At 43.4% G+C, this 20,705-nt stretch overlaps 1 protein-coding gene across 3 annotated transcripts in view; it reads right to left on the bottom strand.

The window, feature by feature from the left end:
* ARHGEF7 (Rho guanine nucleotide exchange factor 7) overlaps positions 1-20,705 on the bottom strand; it is a 170,823-nt gene that overhangs the window by 137,358 nt on the left and 12,760 nt on the right. For 2 of the 3 annotated variants that reach the window (XM_088458453.1, XM_088458462.1), the window contains exon 2: positions 14,355-14,438. In XM_088458453.1, the coding sequence (XP_088314579.1) occupies positions 14,355-14,438 (84 nt within the window). Of the gene's footprint in view, positions 1-14,354; positions 14,439-14,524; positions 14,618-20,705 lie in introns of those variants that run through there. The other variant, XM_088458469.1, reaches the window with a different exon arrangement.

Here is a 20,705-nt window from a genome sequence, read left to right as displayed (position 1 = left end):
ATCATGTGCTCATCTGAAAGGTTCTTAAAATAAATCACTTACCTGGTTTGTTATATATTTTTTATTACATACATACAAGTTTATTTTTGTTTTAGGCAACAAGATGAGCAGATATGAGTGATTTTGTTCTCTTAAAAGGTATTGCAAGATTCATTTTGGTATTCACCACATTACTGACATCAAGAATGCCGGCCTTGTACAAATTGCTTTGGTTGATTTCCAATAAGGAGTCTTTTCAGGCAAAACAAAATCTTGTACAGGTTGAGTCTCCCATATTCAAAATGCTTGGGATCAGGGGTATTTTGGATATCGGAATATTCTGTATTTTGGAATATCTTCATACCATTATGAAATATCTTGGGAATGGAACCCATATCTAAACACAGAATGCATTTATGCTTTTTATACACCTTATACACACAGCCTGCAGGTAATTTTATGCAATATTTTCAATAATTGTGTGGCTCAACCATAATTTGTGTACATACAGTCAGGTGCATAAATATTGGGACATTGACAGAATTTTCATATTTTGGCCTCTATTCACCACCACAATGGCTTTGAAATTAAACAAACAAGATGTGATTTAATTGCAGACTTTCAGATTTAATTTGAGGGTAATTACATCCAAATCAGGTGAACGGTGTAGGAATTACAACGGTTTCTATATGTGCCTCCCACTTTTTAAGGGGCCAAAAGTAATGGGACAACTAAACATTCCTAAATCTAACTTTCACTTTTTAATACTTTGTTGCAAATCCTTTGCAGGCAATTACAGCCGGAAGTCTGGAACGCATAGACATCACCAGATGCTGGGTTTCATCCCTGGTGATGCTCTGCAAGGCGTCTACTGCAAATGTCTTCAGTTCCTGCTTGTTCTTGGGGCATTTTCCCTTCAGTTTTGTCTTCATCAAGTGAAATGCATGCTCAATCGGATTCAGGTCAGGTGATTGACTTGGCCATTGCATAACATTCCACTTTTTAGCCTTAAACTCTTTGGTTGCTTTTGCAGTATGCTTCAGGTCATTGTCCATCTGCACTGTGAAGCGCCGTCCAATGAGTTCTGAAGCATTTGACTGAATATGAGCATATAATATTGCCCAAAACACTTCAGAATTCATTCTGCTGCTTTTGTCAGCAGTCACATCATCAATAAATACAAGGGAACCAGTTCCATTGGCAGCCATACATGCCCACGCCATGACACTACCACCACCATGCTTCACTGATGAGGTGGTATGTTTTGGTTCATGAGCAGTTCCTTTCCTTCTCCATACTCTTCTCTTCCCATCACTCTGGTACAAGTTGATCTTTGTCTCATCTGTCCATAGGATGTTGTTCCAGAATTGTAATGGTTTTTTTAGATGTTGTTCGGCAAACTCTAATCTGGTCTTCCTGTTTTTGAGGCTCACCAATGGTTTACATCTTGTGGTGAAAACCTCTATATTCACTCTTGTGAAGTCTTCTCTTGATTGTTGACTTTGACACGTATACACCTACCTCCTGGAGAGTGTTCTTGATTTGGCCAACTGTTGTGAAGGGGTTTTTCTTCACCAGGGAAATAATTATTCTGCCATCCACCACAGTTGTGTTCCGTGGTCTTCCGAGTCTTTTGGTGTTGCTGAGCTCTCCGGTGCATTCTTTCTTTTTAAGACTGTTCCAAACAGTTGATTTGGCCACACCTAATGTTTTTGCTATCTCTCTGATGGGTTTGTTTTGATTTTTCAGCCTAATGAAATAGTGAAAACATTATTGAGCAATTGACTTAACGGCTAAGGAGCCTATTAACACAGGGCCCTGGACCAGAAAAATGTGCCTTATAAGATCCCTCAGTCTGACGGCATATTGGTTTACCAAAGTATTAAACGCATTTGGCAAATAATAAAAGAAGTGCATGTATATATCAGATAGCTGTGCCAGATTGCAATTCGTATACAGTATAGTTGGGATCGGTATGAAATACTGGCGGATCTATGTCCGGCGGTTCAAATCCTAACACTGGAAGACCGGCAGCAGTGAAGATCCCAACAGCTAAAAAGTAAAGTATTTACTAACCCTACTCCTCCCCCTAACCCTCCTTTAGGGGTGCCTAAACTTCCCCCCTGGTGCCTAAACATAACCCCTCCGGCCCTGCAGCCTAAACCTATGGGGGGGAGGGGGGGTGCCTAACCCTAACATCCCCCCCGGGGGCGCCTAACCCCAACCCCCCTTCCCCTAACCCTCCCCCCCATGGCTCTCCGCGCCCACCGCCCAGCTTACCTTTGTGCGGTATGCCGGCCGTCGGGCTCCCCGCATAGGTATAATGACAGGCGTTGGGATTTCGAAGCAAGTCATTAGTACCCTGCCGGGATTTGCCAGTCGCGAAGCCGGCAGTCGGCATTTCGACAGTCGGCATCCTGTATAGTTGGGCATAATTGAGATTTTCCTGTGAGTAATACAAGCTAATACAAGCTGTTGACGGAGGTTTCTATACTGATGACGGTATCTGGGAGCAGAGCGCGTGCGTATGTAACAACTGTACCTTGGATCTGTATGATTTATTTGCGCTAATTGTCTTTAGATCACAGCGTGTAACCATCTGTTTTTATATTGAATAATAACTTTTTGTGCTTTGGAACCACGCTCAAAGTCTGAAAGCATTTATTTCTTGTGCGACTCATTACGCTAAATAGCGACAATTATTAAAAGGTATAGGCAGGATTTTAGAAGGTATAGACAGGATTGCATAGAGGTTTTAAATAGGTATCCATAATGGGGAGAAATTAAAGCTTATCCTATACAGCGTGAGACACGGACCATTAATCACACCAAATCTGCAGGTTAGGCAACCTTGAATTCATACAGTGACGTTCTCGAGTACTCTCATATTTCCCTATTTGGGATTCACTAATCATTTCTTATATGCTGATTTACAACTAATCCACTGATCTTTTAATTTTTACTGTCTGCATCAATCCCAGTACATACTTTGTCATTTTTTTTCCATAACATAGGAGTTATTTATTATTGACAGTATTTATTTAATATGTAATGTTGATTCTATGTATTTTTATTAAATATATGTTTTTTTACATACATCTGCCTTGTGATAGGTTAATAAAGTGTGATCCCCTTTACACACACTGTATATCCACTCTCTATATAAATAATTTAACACAGTTTGCGCTATCACCATCTCTCCTTTGGAGGGTAATAATGGTCTGGAATTTCCTCCATTTGTACACAATCTGTCTGACTGTTGATTGGCGAAGTCTAAACTCTTTAGAGATGGTTTTGTAACCTTTTCCAGCCTGATGAGCATCAACAACTCTCCTTCTGAGGTCCTCAGAAAACTCCTTTGTTCGTGGCATGATACACTTCCACAAACATGTGTTGTGCACATAAGACTTTGATAGATCCCTGTTCTTTTGAAAAGACAGGTTGTCCAGTCACACCTGATTGTCATCCCATAGATTGAAAATACCTGACTCTAATTTCACCTACAAAATATCTGCTAAGCCTAAAGGTTCACATACTTTTGACACTCACAGATATGTCTAATTGTTCCAGACTGCATGGGTCAACATCTCTCCATTGGTCTTCCATCCACTTGTGGAATCGATGCTACTTCAAGTTGCTGCACTTTGCCAGGTTAGAGGAGGTCCTACGTGATATTAGGCATCCATCCCATGACTTTTGGCACTTCAGTTTGTGTAATAAAAAAATATATATCTTTAAAGATAAGCAAATCTTTAAAGTTTGCTTATCTCAAATTGGCTCAACCCAGCCGGATAAAGTGCTTATGTCACAGCGTCACCATCCTCTATGCATTTCGCCCCATGTTAATCAGCAAATTACCGGGTTGAAAGGTTTGACCCGGTAATTTGCATTTCCGTCTGAAGGAGGGTACAGGCAAGGACTGGCAAAACAACCAGGCACGCAAATGCCGGGTAAAAGCCGTGATTTAGGCTTTTTCCATTCTGAAAGTGGTATAATCAGTATTTACATAGAAACATACATACTTCATCCACAGAGTATATTCTGACATCACACAGATATAAAGTTCGTGTTCGAGTTCTTAACTATATTGGATTAATTCCTAGGTAAAACGCCCTCCTAGGTAAGATAGAAAATCAGGACCGTGCAATTACAGTGACAGGTGATCTGATTTTCCCTGTTTTGCCTGTTGGCATCAGAGCAAGGAATGAGAGTCACGGTCACTTAGCTCCGGAGAATTAGTGTATCATCAGTATCTGCTATTAGACTACTGATTGGAATGATAACCCTGATGCAATAATGCAGCGCAGGGCAACACATATTCGTCTAATGAGAGTACCGGGAATAAAGAAACAGCATAGAGGATGGAAAGAGTATACCTGTACTGCAATTCTGAGGTGTAGTAGTGCGGTGTGGTGTGGGGTTCCTTGTGCGCACAAGGGAACCCCGTGGTTCTGACAAGCGTTTCGCCAGGAGCTTGTTCACAGAAGCTCGGCGTTCCCCAATAGACCGGGGAGTATGTAGAGGTGTCCTCCCAATCAGAGGGCATCTGGACATGATGGGCGGCTCTTTGTGCCAATCTCTGCAGAGCCGTCCCACTGACCAATCAGGACTAAACCGAAAGTACAGGTAGTCACTCGTCAAGTTTGTGAGCGGTCCTACAGAGAGGGCGGCCCCTATTTTCATTCAGTAAGGAGCCGCCCAGTAACAAAGGAGACCTTGATAAAACAGAAGTCCCAGCCCTAATAAGTGCTACTGAATGTAGACTGAGTATATAAACAAACACACTCACTCACATAAGGAGCGTGGAGATTGTGACCTGTCTGGTTTCAAATAATCATCCCAGTGAATAGATAAGACAGTAGTAAGTATTGATTAATAAATATTACTGGAGGATTTGCACATTTGTTAAGTCAATAAGAATATCAGTTTTAAAGGAAGATTAATAACCCTGCTAGGACATCCTGTTGTGATTGCATATCCACACACAGTCCTCTGCTTGAGGATAGCGTTAACAGCATAATAAATACTATGTAACCTTGGTTATTGTTACCATTTGCTGCTGATTCTGGAGACTAAAAGGAGCCATTGCACTGTAGATAGAGATATTGATAATAAGGGTGAGAATTATCTTGGACATAAAAATTCTACCCTATACCAAGAGAAAAATAAACAGAAGCACAATCGAAATATATTATATATATTTATTTTAGGGGAAAGAAGACAATATTGTAATGAATCAGTAATGAATTATTGTAATTGTGATAAAATGAATAGTGCACCATAATTGAAGTATCCTCTGGAATCCCTACTACCAAATATCATCCTTCAAAATCTATACTAAAGTGTTCAAAGGTTAGAGAAATAATTTTCATATCAATACTATACCTGTCTATTCCAGCATAATTCCCATAATTGGGTAAACATAGATCAGTGTGTATGCAGTGTTCTCCCCGGAAAATTTTTCCAGCTGGGTGGAAGCCTTCGCAATATTAAAATGTTGATGATCTTATAATGATTTAAACTCGAAATACATTTTTTTATATTAATTCTCTTCTTCTTAGAGGCCCAGTCTTTTCATAATCAAAGTCTGTAGAATCTGGTCCCTCTAGTGCAGCGTTTTTCAACCACTGTGCCGTGGCACTCTAGTGTGCCGCTGCAGTCAGCTCAGCGCACTTGTACTGTAGTGTGTTTTAATCCTGTGGAGGCCAGTGTAGTGTGTTTTAATCCTGTGGAGGCCAATTTAGTGTGTTTTATTCCTGTGGAGGCAAATGTGTGTGTATATTTTTATGTGGGAGCCAATGTTTATGACTTTTCATTGGTCACGCACACCGCATAGATGGATAGTGTGCCTTGGCAATTTTGAAATCTTGTGTAGTGTGCCTCGAGTTTAGAAGGTTGAAAATCGCTGCTCTAGTGAAATCAGCATCACGTTATTTAGTGCTGGCACCACAGGATTTTTAATTTATACAGCTCCAAGATACTGGGCGGGAAATACTAAATGTAAAAATATGGTAAAACCACCGAAAATGCAGTTTTTCGGGGGTTTTACTGCATTCCCGAATGTACTAAGCACCTGGAATTCATTGCAAAAGGGTCCGTGGGGTGGGGGGAAGTGGCGGGCAGAAGCAGTTTCTTTTCGGGTGGTGCGCCCGCAAAAAACAGCATGGGGAGAACACTGTATGTATATACACTACTGTTCAAATGTTTGGGGTCACTTAGAAATGTCCTTATTTTTGAAAGAGAAAAGCACTGTTTTTTTTCCAATGAAGATAACATTAATCAGAAATACACTCTATACATTGTTAATGTGGTAAATGACTATACTAGCTGTAAATGTCTGGTTTTTAAAGAAATATCTACATAGGTGTATAGAGGCCCAATTCCAGCAACCATCACTCCAATCTTTTAATTTTACATTGTGTTTGCTAAGCGCGTTAGAAGACTAATGGATGATTAGAAAACCCTTGAAAACCCCTGTGCAATTATGCTAGCACAGCTGAAAAACAGGTTTGCTCATTAGAGAAGCTATAAATCTGGCCTTCCTTTTAGCTAGTTGAGTATCTGGAGCATCACATTTGGGTTCGATTATACTCTCCAAATGGACAGAAAAAGAGAACTTGCATGTGAAACTCGACAATCTATTCTTGTTCTTAGAAATGAAGGCTATTCCATGCAAGAAATTGGCAAGAAACTGAATATTTCCTGCAACGGTGTGTACTACTCCCTTCAGAGAACAGCACAAAGAAGCTCTAACCAGAGTAAAAATAGAAGTGGGAGGCCCCGATGCACAACTGTGCAAGACGACAAGTACATTAGAGTCTCTAGTTTGAGAAATAGACACCTCACAAAATCTCAAGTGGTGTATCATTAAATGGTACCCGCAAAAAACGCCAGTGTCAACGTCTACAGTGAAGAGGCAACTCCGGGATGCTGGCCTTCTAGGCAGCGTGGCAAAGAAAAAGCCATATCTGAGACTGGCCAATAAAAGGAAAATATTAATATGGGCAAAAGAACACAGACATTCTACAGAGGACGATTGGAAAAAAGTGTTATGGACAGACTAATCAAAGTTTGAGGTGTTTGGATCACACAGAAGAACATTTGTGAGACGCAGAACAAGTGAAAAGATGCTGGAAGAGTGCCTGGGGCTGCTTTGGTGCTGGTAAAGTGGGAGATTTGTACAAGGTAAAAGGGATTTTGAATAAGGAAGGCTATAACGCCATTTTGCAACGCCATGCCATACCCTGTGGACAGCGCTTGATTGGAGCCAATTTCCACCTCCAACAGGACAATGACCCAAAGCACACCTCCAAATTATGCAAGAATTATTTAGGGAAGAAGCAGGCAGCTGGTATTCTGTCTGTAATGGAGTGGCCAGCGCAGTCACCAGATCTCAACCCCATTGAGCTGTTGTGGGAGTAGATTGACCGTATGGTACGCATGAAGTGTCCAACAAGCCAATCCAACTTGTAGGAGGTGCTTCAGGAAGTGTGGGGTAAAATTTCTTCAGATTACCTCAACAAATTAACAGCTAGAACGCCAAAGGTCTGCAATTGCTGCAAATGGAGCATTCTTTGACGAAAGCAAAGTTTGAAGGACAAAATTAAATTACTTCAAATAAAAATCATTATTTCTAACCTTGCCAATGTCTTGACTATATGTTCTATTCATTTTGCAACTCATTTGATAAATAAAAGTAAGTTTTCATGTAAAACACGAAATTGTCTGGGTGACCCCAAACTTTTGAACGGTAGTGTACACACACACATACTGTACATATATGTGCATATATACATATCTACATACACATACCTGGGTTGGATGCATTCACACTAGAGGCTACCTGGGTTGCACCCAGGAAAAACCCTGGTATAAAGCAGGGTCGTGGACCCGGGTCGTTTCTGTTCATACATAGCAAAAACCAGGGTTGATGCACGTTCACGACCAAAAACCCAGGTTTTTGCTGTATGTCTGAAAGGGGTATAACCTGTTGCTCGCTAGCCAGACATGGGGTTGCGGATATTCGGTCTTGCATTATAAATCATGTCTCCCCTAGTATAAGGGGTGGCAATAGACCTAAACAGTTGCTGCAACTTGAGTGTAGGTGGATTAGTAAACTAGATACATTATCCCCTATAGGACTTAATGAGACAATGGGGTTGCAATGTAATCTCATAATGGGTTACCAATAATTGACATCTTAATATGACTTTACATTAATTTCCTTACGTAGTTGCATACTTGTTGGTGATGTTGTCAGTAGGGACTATTATAATACTGTTTTTTGGTAATAACATTTTACAAGTACTAACTAACAATTCTGCTATGAATTTATACGTTTCTTGTAAATTTAGTTACTTTACAGGCATTATATTCTATATCGCAAGCTCCTTGATGATTTTAATGTGTTGTACTTGTTTATGTATCCAAGGCAACCAGTAAAGCTGGGATTCGTCCTCATCCTGGGACGTCGCGGCACTATGACGTCAAACGGCGACGCCCTGATCTTGTGGCGCATGTTACCGAGGACGATCGACGAGCAGTGGGTGAGTGACTTTAAGGGTATGATTGCCCTATTGTTATATATATTATATATATATATATATATATATATATATATATATGTGTATTATGTTCACTTGGTTTGTATTCCTGATGACTGGCATGTGCCCGAAACATCTAATTAAAATTTAGCACTTTTGCAATAAGAAAATAGTCGCTGGGAGTGCCGCCATTTCTTTCTTATTACTGTGAACATAGATAACATAACACGAAAAAAATATTGAAATAAATTCTATTATTCATAGATTTGTGTAGAAAGTGTAAACAGCAATTAGGTGATATGTTGTGAAGAAAATAAAGTGATTGAAATCATGCGACAAGTGATGATAGCGATTAATGAATTATTATAAGTGTTATAAAGGACAACACAAACAAATAGTTGTGTAAAATTGTGTAAAAGACAAAAAAACTAATACAAGCTAATACAACCCAGATATCTGGACATGAGAAACCTTGCTCCTTTTTGCTTGCACTCTCCATAAAAGGTGTGAGCGAAAAACCTCACCTCTTGTTATTGCAGACAATGGAGCGGATTTTGAGTTTGGAGCCAAGCAAAAAAAAAAATAAATAAATAACTTTGCACCTTGGCAAAACGATGTTGCACGGCAGGTGGGGCAGATTTAAAAAGTGCACAGAGATTTATGTTTCATATGCATGTCCAAACTCAAATATAAATTGCATTGTAAAAAACAAATCTGGCCAGCATTTGTGGGCTTCAAGCAAAAGCAGCCAGCGTTTGAGGCCCCCATACACGGTGCGATATAGCAGCCGATCGACGGTTTGGAACAATATCGCTGCTATATTGTTCTGTGTGTGGGCATATCATCGGCCAGTGCACGCTCCCGTGGGATCGTACATCACTCCTCCAGATCTTTCTGCATGTTTAGTTGATCTGGGGATGCGATGTTCGATCCCATGCATCGCATGTGAGTGGGAGAGGGGGTTGCCGGCATATCGGGCGGTCGGCCACCCGATCGCTCTGGGTGTAGGGACCGCCCGATCTGTCGGCCATCAGATTGAAAGTCGCATCGCAAGGGGCATATCGCACAGTGTATGGGGGCCTTTACCCTGCATGCAAAATCAAATAAATGTATTTGCACCCCTTACATTGCAACATGGTTTGTCCAGCTGAAAACTGATTTTATTTGCTTTGCTCCCAAATCAGCCCCATGTCCCACATGAGGTTACCTAGTCATCTCACACTTAGTTGAAGGGGTTTACTTATGAAGAGTTGGGTTGTAAAACCTGACACTTCAGTTTGTTTATGCCCAATATTTAAAAGAGCACTGCTTTTACTAGTCATGTCTTGCTAGTAAAAGCACTATCCTTTTAAATATCGGTCGACACTTCATCATACTTGCCAACTCTCCGATTGTGAGGGAGACTCCGTGTATTAGAAGCAATCTCCCTGTCTCCCTAATGAGTCTAGCAATCTCCCTGATTGTAATATATCTATAGCATATCAGTTACCTGACAGCTATTTATCCTTGCGCTTATATGTTTGTTAAAAGAGATTATTTTCACACTATATGCTGCTAATACCATTAGCCAGTACCAGCTCGATTTAACTACAAATAAAAAAATAATAATTTTAATTGCTCCTATATGTGGATTTTATGTATTAAATAGTATACTGTATTCCGTATCACTTGACTCAAATTCAATTCAAAAAGGCTTCTCTCAATACAAATACACATTTAATAGACAGACACTTAACATATCTAAAACACATATCATATAGCAAGTATGTAAATGTATTATAATAAAAAAATTATACATGAAAATAGCCTGAAATAATACCACTTTGGCTGCAATATGCAATTTCGTAGTATTTGTAAAGGTGCATACACATACAACGATTTTGCAAATGAACGATTTTAGTAAACGATTTTCGTAAATTTTTTCAAGGGAAAAATTAACTAAAATCGTTTACTAAAATCGTTCATTTACTAAATGTAATGAACGATTTTTTTGAACTACAAACGATTTTTGCATATTCCCTTAATGAAAATCATTGTGTTGGTCAGTCTGACTGAACTACATACTACAAACTACAAACGTGAACGCGCATGAACGATAATTGTTCATCGTTTTAACTTAGAAAGTGAACGATTTTTTCAACGATTGAACGATAATAATTTAAAAAATCGTTGTGTGTGTGTATGCACCTTAAATGGTTACCCATAAGAGTCCAAGTCTGTCATCTCACTAATCAGTGAGGCTAATTACAGTTTCCTGCGTGTTTGTGAGGTAAATAATTTATAAAGTGCGCACCAGCAAGTTGAGGTAGTTACTTTGCTTCCTTAATCAGCCTGTATACATGGGTTCAGATCACAAAAGTTCTTAATGTGGTGTGTTGACTCGGTTAGGTTTAGACTATACAGGGCTGATGGCCCTGTGACGTCACACCCACGTGACTCGGCCTGAAAGGGGGAGGGACGGGAATAGTAACTGAGGACCAAAAGTGTCCCCTCGCGGGCTCGCTACGCCTGCCGAGCTTCAGGCACGGTGGCTCACTGCACTCGCCACAGATATTTATTCCCCCTCTGTGCCCTAGTGGATGGTAACTCAGGAGCTGTCCAGCCTCCTGCAGCGGTCACGTGGTGTCTACGTCACAGAGGTCCTTTCTCCAACTTGGAAATAGCAGCAACCGTGTTGACTCAGCTTTAACTACACACCGCACTGGTCCTCCCGTGCAGGCTCGTTGGTGAAGACAGCAGCACTCCGCTGCTTAGGGCCATATTCAATTAGAAACAAAAAGTCCATTGCCGGACTTTTCGCCGTCATTGCGGCTTTTCAGAGGGATAAAGTATCGCGCTCGTGGCCACGTATCCCAGTATTCAATTCCAACTCTGCGAAAACGGGAGGCGGCGAGTCTGAAACAGGCGAAAAGTGCTGTCCTCTTTGGGGAAATCAGCCCGACACCCCCCAAAAGATGCTCTGACATTGGGGTTCACTATGGGTACCCCTGCTGAAGGTATTTGGGGTGTTTAAATGGTCTCAATAAGTGCAGTTTAGCGTCTTTGGATAAGGAAGGAAGAAAAGCATTTTGCATGGTTTTTTAAAAAAATAAATAAATAAGTAGTCCCATCATATTTGGGGTACCTGAAAATGGGTGCAAGCATTTTTTTTAAGTGGCTCAAGTTAACATATAAAAATCATGAAAAATGCACCTGCCGCAACCACCCGCAATTAAAAAAAGCACCTGGGGCATACTTGGGGTCCCCCTCTGAGTCTAGTTCACTAGTTTTAAAGTTTGTCCCCCAACTTTTTTTTTTTCACCCCCAAAACGAAAGTACTTTTTTTAGGGAGTACAGGGTTTCTTTTTTTATTGTTTTTTTTTTTTAACACAGTTAAGCTATGGGGGACTCTCCAAGGGGTTCTAGGGGGTTCCCGCAACGTTGCACCCCAAAAACCTCAATTCTGCACTAGTTCTCAACACCTATTCATAGGTGAAAACTTATTGGTGATTTATCCCATTGACTTTTCGCACCTGCAGCAGGACAGGAATATCAGGACTTCCAGGAGCAGCTTTTGGGTATTATTAACCCTTCTGTCGACTAGTTTCACTCCGTACTTGGAGCTTTTTCAAGACATCTGCATGTGCAGAGATCAGCTGCATGTAGAGGAGACTGATCATCAGCCCCCCTCCTAACCTGCGCTCTGCATTAGGGTTGGGGGAGGGGTAATGGCACACGGGGGTAGTGGGTGCAGGGGTAATGTAGTGTAATTATGTGGTAAGGGGAGGGGTGAGCAAAAAAATTGTTACATTGACCCCTGGGGGGTTATTATACACACCTATATAGTGAAACATGGATTGGGGGATACTAAATCAGTGGGGGGGTCTATGGGTGGGGGAGGGATGTGCCAATCAGGATCAATACTGTTGCTGCTGGGGGATCTATAGACACTGGGGGTGAGAAGCACAATGTACGCTATGGACATTTTTAGTCAGTTAAGTAGTAATTGGTAAAACAAAGGAGAATGTAACCATCCTTTAACTGAACTTTCTTGGAAAAAATATGTTCAGAATGACTGCAATGCAATCAATAATACATAAAACTAAATACCAATACCATTGAATTATGATTGATGAGGAACAATTCTTAATTAGGAGGGACTGGGGACCTCATTCAGAGGCGGTCGCACGGAGCGATTGGACGTAGCGAGCAATGTTTTTTTCAACTGCGCATGCGCACACATGGCAGTGTGCGTGCGCAAGCCTGTCTTTCCGACCGCAATCCTCTTGCTCGCTAGTCACTACGAGGTCGTAGCTGAGATTGACATTTCGTGCCGTTTGTGGGTGGTTACAGGGGAAGGTGCTTGTGAACAGGGGTGTAGTGGCGCGAATGCAGGCGTGGTTGACCTTAAAAAGGGCATTTTAAGGGCGTGCATATATTACTGAGCAAGTCATCACACACGTCATCTCGTTGCAATAACGATGCTACTACTCGCAGTGCTAAAGGTAGCCCAGGGTCTACCTTAAGCATTGCGAGTGCAGGCGATGGTTTCTGCCTCAACCGATGTTTGTAGGCAATTAACAATGTAACAGGTATTAATCGTGCTGACGTAGGTTGCCGCCTGCGACTGACTCTGAATTAGCCCGTAGAGATAGGAGGTGTGCTTTCATTGTTGTGGGTGCTTCCGCGCTTACGATGTGAGTTGCGATTGAGCACTTGCTTTGCATATTCTCGATCACTTTGGGTGCGACCGATCACTCCCAAGCGACCGCCTCTGAATGAGGTCCTGAGACTCTTGCTGCCAAAGGAAAAATAATAAAAATTTTCTTCAACTCATATCATGCCAAGTCTCTGTCTACCTCATTAACAAAAACTGGTACCATGTCCTGTGCATTTCTAAGAAAATACATAGTTTTGTTTGAATTATAATTAATATTTCTCCTCTGCTACTATTCAGTATATTCTGTAAATCTAAACAAGTGCACAATACAATTTCATCAAACTATAGGATGTGCTTTACATTTTTAAAATATACTATGCATAGTGTATATACATGTATTACATATACTATATAAACTTAAGATTTAGAACAGTTTTATAAATCAGAAATCGCTGAATCAATTCAGCCAACACCGACATCGTGCCTGATTCCAGAGTTTAGCCACAATCAAATTCATTTGAAAGTTGTTCTCCAAAAGTTCAAGTAAAATAACAGCAACACGTGACTCAGGCACCCTGATGGCCAGCAATAGTACATTGGCATATATTAACTATGATGGCTGGTCATGCAGCAATAAAGATATTTAGGTCCAGGCTTCACAGGATTGGCACTGTTTAAAGTACAGTCAATAATAAAAAAAATAAAAAAAAAACCACACACACACGCACCACAATACACAATGCATTGTAGGAAAAAAAACAAATACTTAATAGCAGACAAGGTATCTCTCCTTATATACAATTCTTGTATTATTATTACAACTGTAAAATTGTAATACTGAACAGTCTGAAAAAAAAAAAAAAAAACACATTTCCCATCAGACATCTTAGAACCTTTAATGGTTATTGCTGCCCAGCAGGTGACCTAATTATCCATTATTAAAGTACATGAATCAGAGGAGGTTATTTGCATCAACTAATGTGCACACCAGCAGCCATAAAACCAGCCAACTGTTCATCATAATGCATTCAGTAAGGGTCAGCAGATCCTTCTTTGTATATATGTATATATGTATGCATGTATGTATGAAGTATCAATGTACTGTACCCTGTGACAGCAGTGACAAGGTGCAGGTAGGCACATTACAGGTGAGTCATTACAGGCTGCAGATATCAAACAGGGCAGAGACTCACTTCCAGGCTGAGGGCGCTGCAACCTTTGAGGAACTCCCTGATGTTTCCCAGGCACTCTCCGTCCGTGCGCGGCTCCGGGTACACCTGCGGGGACAAACACAGTGTTACACAGACATTGGGGTGGGAGGGCAGAGTCACGGCACAATATTGTAATATACATCCTGCACAACCTCAAGGGATGTAATTCCCCCTCCGTGTACATAGCTGCTGGGGCTTCCAGTGCACAGTGTCAGTGACTTGCTGTGACGTACACCAACCGGGGCTTCTCACCTTATTATATTTATTTATTATTCCCCTCTCTTTAGCTGCTTTTTAACGCCACCAGGAAGCGAATCCCAGTAGCTCAGGAAATGACGTGCAAGGAAGAGTCAGGCTGCCCGGGGTAGGGACGGGATAGTCCTTGGCTCGGGATTCCCTAATAATCATTCAACACTAGGATCCACCCTACAGCCATCATTACTGATCCCATACAACACTGTGTGCACATCGCCGACACATTAGCATGGGGAAGCCGTCCATCAATCTACAGTAACTGCAAATAACTGTAATATTGTGCACCTGAGAGGGCTAGCCACAATGTAATCCCCTCCAAGTTCTTACAGTATACACTGCAGGCATGGTACCATTTATCATCGAGCAAACAATATATACATGGCTTTACAGATAACAGTGACATACAATATAAACTCTGTCCCTGCACATCAGCAGAACAAAAACAGCTATAAAGCTTATTTATGCCATGACTAGTATATCACATTATTTCACTTGTATAGCTGCGCAGGTGACAGGCAATTATACTGCTTAACATTCAGAAATACATTAAACAACTGAGCATATTTTCTTGAAACAGATAAAATGGAGCACTAAACTACATAATCTATTATGCAGCTATTATTATTTCGGATTATTATTTTTTTATTTTTTATTTAAGCAACATGTGACAACAGTATTTTGTCACCATGCTATAAGGTGTAGCTACAGTACAAGCTGTGTAGATCTTGTAGACCTCTCAACGGAATCAGTATGTTTGACTGCCGGACGTGAGCCCGGGGGTTCAAATCCCGACGCCGGCAGCCCGATGGAGATCCCGACAGCGGAGGTAAATTTACTATTCCTAACCCTTTCCCCCCCTAACCTTAACCCACCTTTAGGGGTGCCTATCCCTAACCTCCCCCCTTAGTGCTTAACCCTAACCTCCCCACGTTAGTGCCTAAACTTCACCTCTTCCCCTAGTGCCTAATCCTAACCCTCACCGGGTTGGTGCCTAACCCTAAATCCCCCTGGGGGTCCCTAAGCCTAACCCCCCCATCCCTGGCCTACGTGGATACTTACCCCTCGGCGTAGACGATCGGTCCGGCGTCCTGCCGGAGTTCCGGCATCAGGATTCACATAGGCGTCGGTATTTCAACGCCTATGTTAGATCCCTTGCTGGGATTACACTGTCGGTATTGAGACCGGCAGCCATGCGTCCGCCGGTCTCATAACTACATACCCTCTCAACAATGGGGCTGCAAAGCTGTAAAAAAGTGTTGACTATAATACCTCTTTTATACCAAAGTTCTGGGTCTGACCTGGGGGTTGGAAAAGGGTTCCAATCCGGATCAGACCTGGAACTAACCTCTTTCAGACTGCGGAGCCGACCCAGGATATTCCCGAGTCAGCTGCGTTCACACCGGAGCAGAGTCTGCAGTGACCCAGCTCTTCCGGCATTGCAGTGGACGCTTGGAGATTATGTAATTTCGAAGCGCCACTGAAGCCAGCCACTCGGGCAGCATGATCGCGGATCGCGCCGTTTACACTGCAGGGTGGCTTGGGAACGACCCGTTGCTAACACTGCAAACTACCAGAGTTGTATCCCAGGGTCCCTGGACCCAGGTGGATCCATTTATACCCCTTTTACACCGACTTTTTTAGGTTGGTGTAAAAGGGGTATAAATAACGTGTCATGTCCCTAACGCTTTTTAGGGTATAACTGCAGCATTTTTAATAGAACCTGTAATTGCTTGTGAACATCATCTTGCATGGACAGCAATTATCGAGAGAGTGAAGAGGGCGGGATGGAGTGTGATTAGGAATGAGGCTGGAGAAGTAACGAGAGAAGAAGCAGATGATGGTTTTGAAAGTGAGTGGGAGGACAGTGGGGGTCATTCAGACCCGCTCGTGAGCGGCAGTACGCTCGCAAGCGGGTCAATGTTCCCCCACTGCGCATGTGCACGACGGAGGGAGCTCCGTCGTGCGCATGCGCGAGACCCGGCGAGCGACGGGCTCTCCATCGCTCCGGGTCTCGCACCAAAGGGGGCGTGCTGTCGATGTTGATTGACAGCACGCCCCCTTTGGTGGGCGTGCCGGGGGCGTGCCTGCCAGACGGAGGCGTTCCTATGGGAACACCTACCGTCTCAAGCCGGCCCCACTGACATCACTAGTGATGTCAGTGGGAGTGATTTTTGCTCTGATAGAGCCGAAATCACTCCAGGGCTTGCGGCAGCGAGACCCTACCGCAGGATCTCCGTCGCAAGCCCGATGGTCGCGATGGTCAAGACCATCGCGACCATCATCATGGACGCTCGCTATAGCTGTGGGTGGTAACCCACAGCTATGCGAGCGTCCATGAGGACGCTCCAAAAAAAGGTAGGAGGGCCCTGATTCAGAGCGAGCGCTCTGGTCAGAGCGTTCAGCTCTGAATCAGGCCCAGTGATCGCAAAATACACGTTATAGCAAGTATTTACGCGCTACAGACGATGACGGACTTAGTTCTTTTAAATGACTGGGTCCTACGCTGTGTGTGCGCGCTGCAGCAGCCGGGCCAATGATATGCTAATAATTTCCTCCAACAATCAGCACGGGCGGCAGCATCTCCTCCAATCGGCGTCTGAGACCTCCGCATTCCAGTCTCGTGGTGCCTCCCTCTCTCTACTCAGAGATCTTCAGCTCCTGTTCCCCGTGCCTGTGACACCCTGCGCGCACCACGCAGCACTGGCTGACGTAAGACTCGGTGACCCAGGACTCCATGCTAAGGTGTGTGGCTAGGTGACACCGGGTCCCCCCTTCTCCCGGCACAGATCCTCTTCTGCAAGAAGCACCTGGAATGTGAGTAGCTGCTGCCAGTGTGTGGTGGGAGCTTTCTTTGTGGTGCCAGAGTGCTCCCAGTGTGTAGTTGGAGCCTTCTTTGCGGTGCCACTGTGTTTGTTGGGACCCAATTGTTTGGTGACAGGGTGCTACCAGTGTTCACTGGGTACCCTCTGTGTAGTACCAGTGTGTGGTGGGACCCTACTGTGTGAGGCCAGTGTGTGGTGGAGCCCTTCTGTGCAATGCCATGGTGTTTTCAGACTCTTCTTTATGGCGAGGCCCTTCTGTATGGTGCCAGGGTGCTGCAAGTGTTTGCTGGGACCCTACTGTGCAATGACAGTGTTTGCTGAAACAAATTTGTGCAGTGCCAGGGTGCTGCCAGTGTGTGTTGGGAACCTACTGCCGGTGAAAGCACCTAACCCCCTCCTTATCCCCCAGTACTGCGCCAACTGCTGCCTACCCACTGACCCCTCCCTACACACAGCACTGCCTGCCCCTTGCCCCCCAGCACTGTCTGCACTTTCTCCCTCCCTACCCCCAGCACTGCCTGCCCTTACTCCCCTCTACAACCATCTCTACCCCATCTTCTTGGCTGCCATCCCCCAGGTGAAGACACCAGAAGCCCTGGCAGGTTGGCGCCCGCCAGCCGAAGATGCCTGAAGCCCTGGCGGGTTGGCACTCGCCAGGCGAAGACTCCGAAGCCCTGGGGTGGCGGCGGCCACGCAAAATAGCTTAAACGGCCGCCATCCCTCAGGCGAAGATGCTGAAGCCTTGGCGGGTTAGCGTCCGCCAGGCGAAGACTCTGAAGCCCTGCGGTCGCGGTAGCCACGCAAAAGAGCTTAAAGGCTGCCGTCCCCCAGGTGAGGCCGAAGCCCTGGCGAGTTGGTGCCAGCCAGACGAAGACGCCGAAGCCCTGGTGGGTTGGCGCCCGCTATGCGAAGACGACTGAAGTCCTGGGGCGGCGGCGGTGGCCCAGAAAAAGCTTAAAGGCCACCCCCCAGGTTAAAATGCGGCCAAATAATAATTAAAAACGGTGTAGCGTATTTATTTTAATATTTCTTTTACAGGTGTACTACAGGTACAAGCGGGCCCTTAATGCCCCGCTTGCTGGTACTTGTGGTTCTCCAAGTACCAGCATGCGGGGGAGGCTTGCTGGGACCTGTAGTTTAACTGCAAAAGACAATATTTACACTGTTTTCACTACACAATCATCCTAGGCCTGGGGTGCCCTGGAGAGTGGGACCCCTTTATTGGGGGGGTCTCCAGCTCCCCAGGGATCCCCGGCCTGGGCTGACTAGCGGTCAGGGGTAATGTGAAAGGGCTCCCCTAGCTGTGGCATTATCCCCCTGCTAGAAAGGGTCCGGTGCTGGTTCTGGAATTTACATGGGCACCCTACTCCCCTGTATTTCCAGAACAAGGACCGGTTCAGAGACCAGTGCTGGCTGCGCTTAATAATGGGTACCACTACGTCGTTTGTCCCCTGTATTTTGGCAACCAGGACTGGTTCTAAATAGCCCGGTGCTCATTGTGCTAATTACAGGAGACCACTAAGTTGTTGTCCCCTGTATGTGTACAACCAGGACGGGGGGGGGGGGGGCATGTCTTTTTTATATATATATATATATATATATATATATATATATTACATTTTCACAAAACCTACTGAATTTCTGCCACTCAAACTTAAAAAAGCAATGAAATTCCGATCATTAAGACTGACGCCTTAATGGACATGTTCCTTGCGCAAAACAGATATGGTATGCCATCACACCCTGTGGTTAACTACAGATTCAGCACTTTCACAGAATGAGATTGCGGTCACTCACAAAATGGTGGAGCTGCTAATTCACAGAATTGTGTGCTCATTGGAATACACACATGCAGTCTATGCAACTGAGGTCTGAGCAGTTATGTGGCACACACATCCCACTCAGTGCCCACACTTTCAAACTGCATGAAATTAATGAACTTTTGGAATGTGGGAAACCCGCACTAATTGGAAATATTAATGTGTATTTTTTATCTTCTATTAATTGATTCCATCCATTACTGTTTCATAATAATAAACAATTGGGTAAGATGTATTTTTCCATATTAAGCACTAATACTATTACTCACTAATCTAATGATGCAGATCATGTGAATTACTGTTAAGCAATATTATTTACATTCACAACTGAATAAAAAAATCTGTTTTATAATATTTGACCTCTACTATGACATGTAAGCTATTTTTAAATGTACATTCTCAATGACAGCAGCACTGAGTTTAGGACACTCTGAAATGATGCCCGTAGGCAAACATCAGTTCATCATGCTGAATGGAAATATAATCTGTTTAGGAAAACGAGGGTCAGTAAAAAAAAAAAAAAATACATTTGTTGTCATGTACAAAATTAAAAAATACATATAGTGCTGTCAGTCTATTTATCAAGAGGTTGGCAAATGAGGAAAGGTTTATTTAGAGAATTTAAATCATGTGAAAAAAATATTACATTTATCTTTCTAGTGCTAATTCTAAGGGCACAAAATAAATATATTTCCTTATTGTACATGCATCTGACTTATGCTGACAACCATATGCACTTACACTTAGAGAGGCAGAACAGGGGTGGAAGACACATATGCACCTGTAGTGAGGCATTTCTCTAAGGAGTGCTCAACCTCTGATGTAAAATACGCACCAATGATGAGGATTATTGGCAGCTGCTTCAGATAGGCTGATTGTGTGTCAGATAGGCTCCCTTGAACATGTTCGGTCAATGATTAGCCCCGTCCCAGTACTGTCCGGTGCGCGGGACAGGGGTCACACAGGGCGGTCCTATTGTTCCATCACGGAAGGGGTGTTCAGGTGTCTACTGTCCCGTTAGTGACTTTAACCTCTCGTGGACAGGGGCCATTCCAGCTATGTGGATGTATTCATATTGTTTTTCCCCTTTTGTCTCCTCATGGATGCCTTTTATGTCCCCGATGGCCTGTGCCTGGGCTCAAAAAGGTGCTTAGTGGGCGTGGCATAGACAGGGAGTCTAAGATGCCACATACACATAGTGATGGGCTCTCTTCTACTGCTAATGTATCTTTCTTCCCAGGTAGTGTGCTGGTTCAGGATGTTGTCCAGGAGCCTCCTTGTCATGGACTTACTGATTGCTGGGACATGGTGACTACAGTGGTCAGTGGCTGGAACTGATGGAGGCTGTAAGAACAAGTCTCAGGAGTAAATTGACTAAGAATCGGGTTTGGTCGAGATTGCAATCTCGGGTGTGTTTTGCCATTTTTTTCAACTCA

Source organism: Taudactylus pleione, unplaced genomic scaffold, assembly GCF_031769625.1.
Source record: "Taudactylus pleione unplaced genomic scaffold, aTauple2 ptg000041l, whole genome shotgun sequence".
NCBI lineage: Eukaryota > Metazoa > Chordata > Amphibia > Anura > Myobatrachidae > Taudactylus > Taudactylus pleione.
The sequence above is the reverse complement of the archived record's forward strand: the minus strand, read 5'-3'. Positions and strand labels throughout refer to the sequence as shown.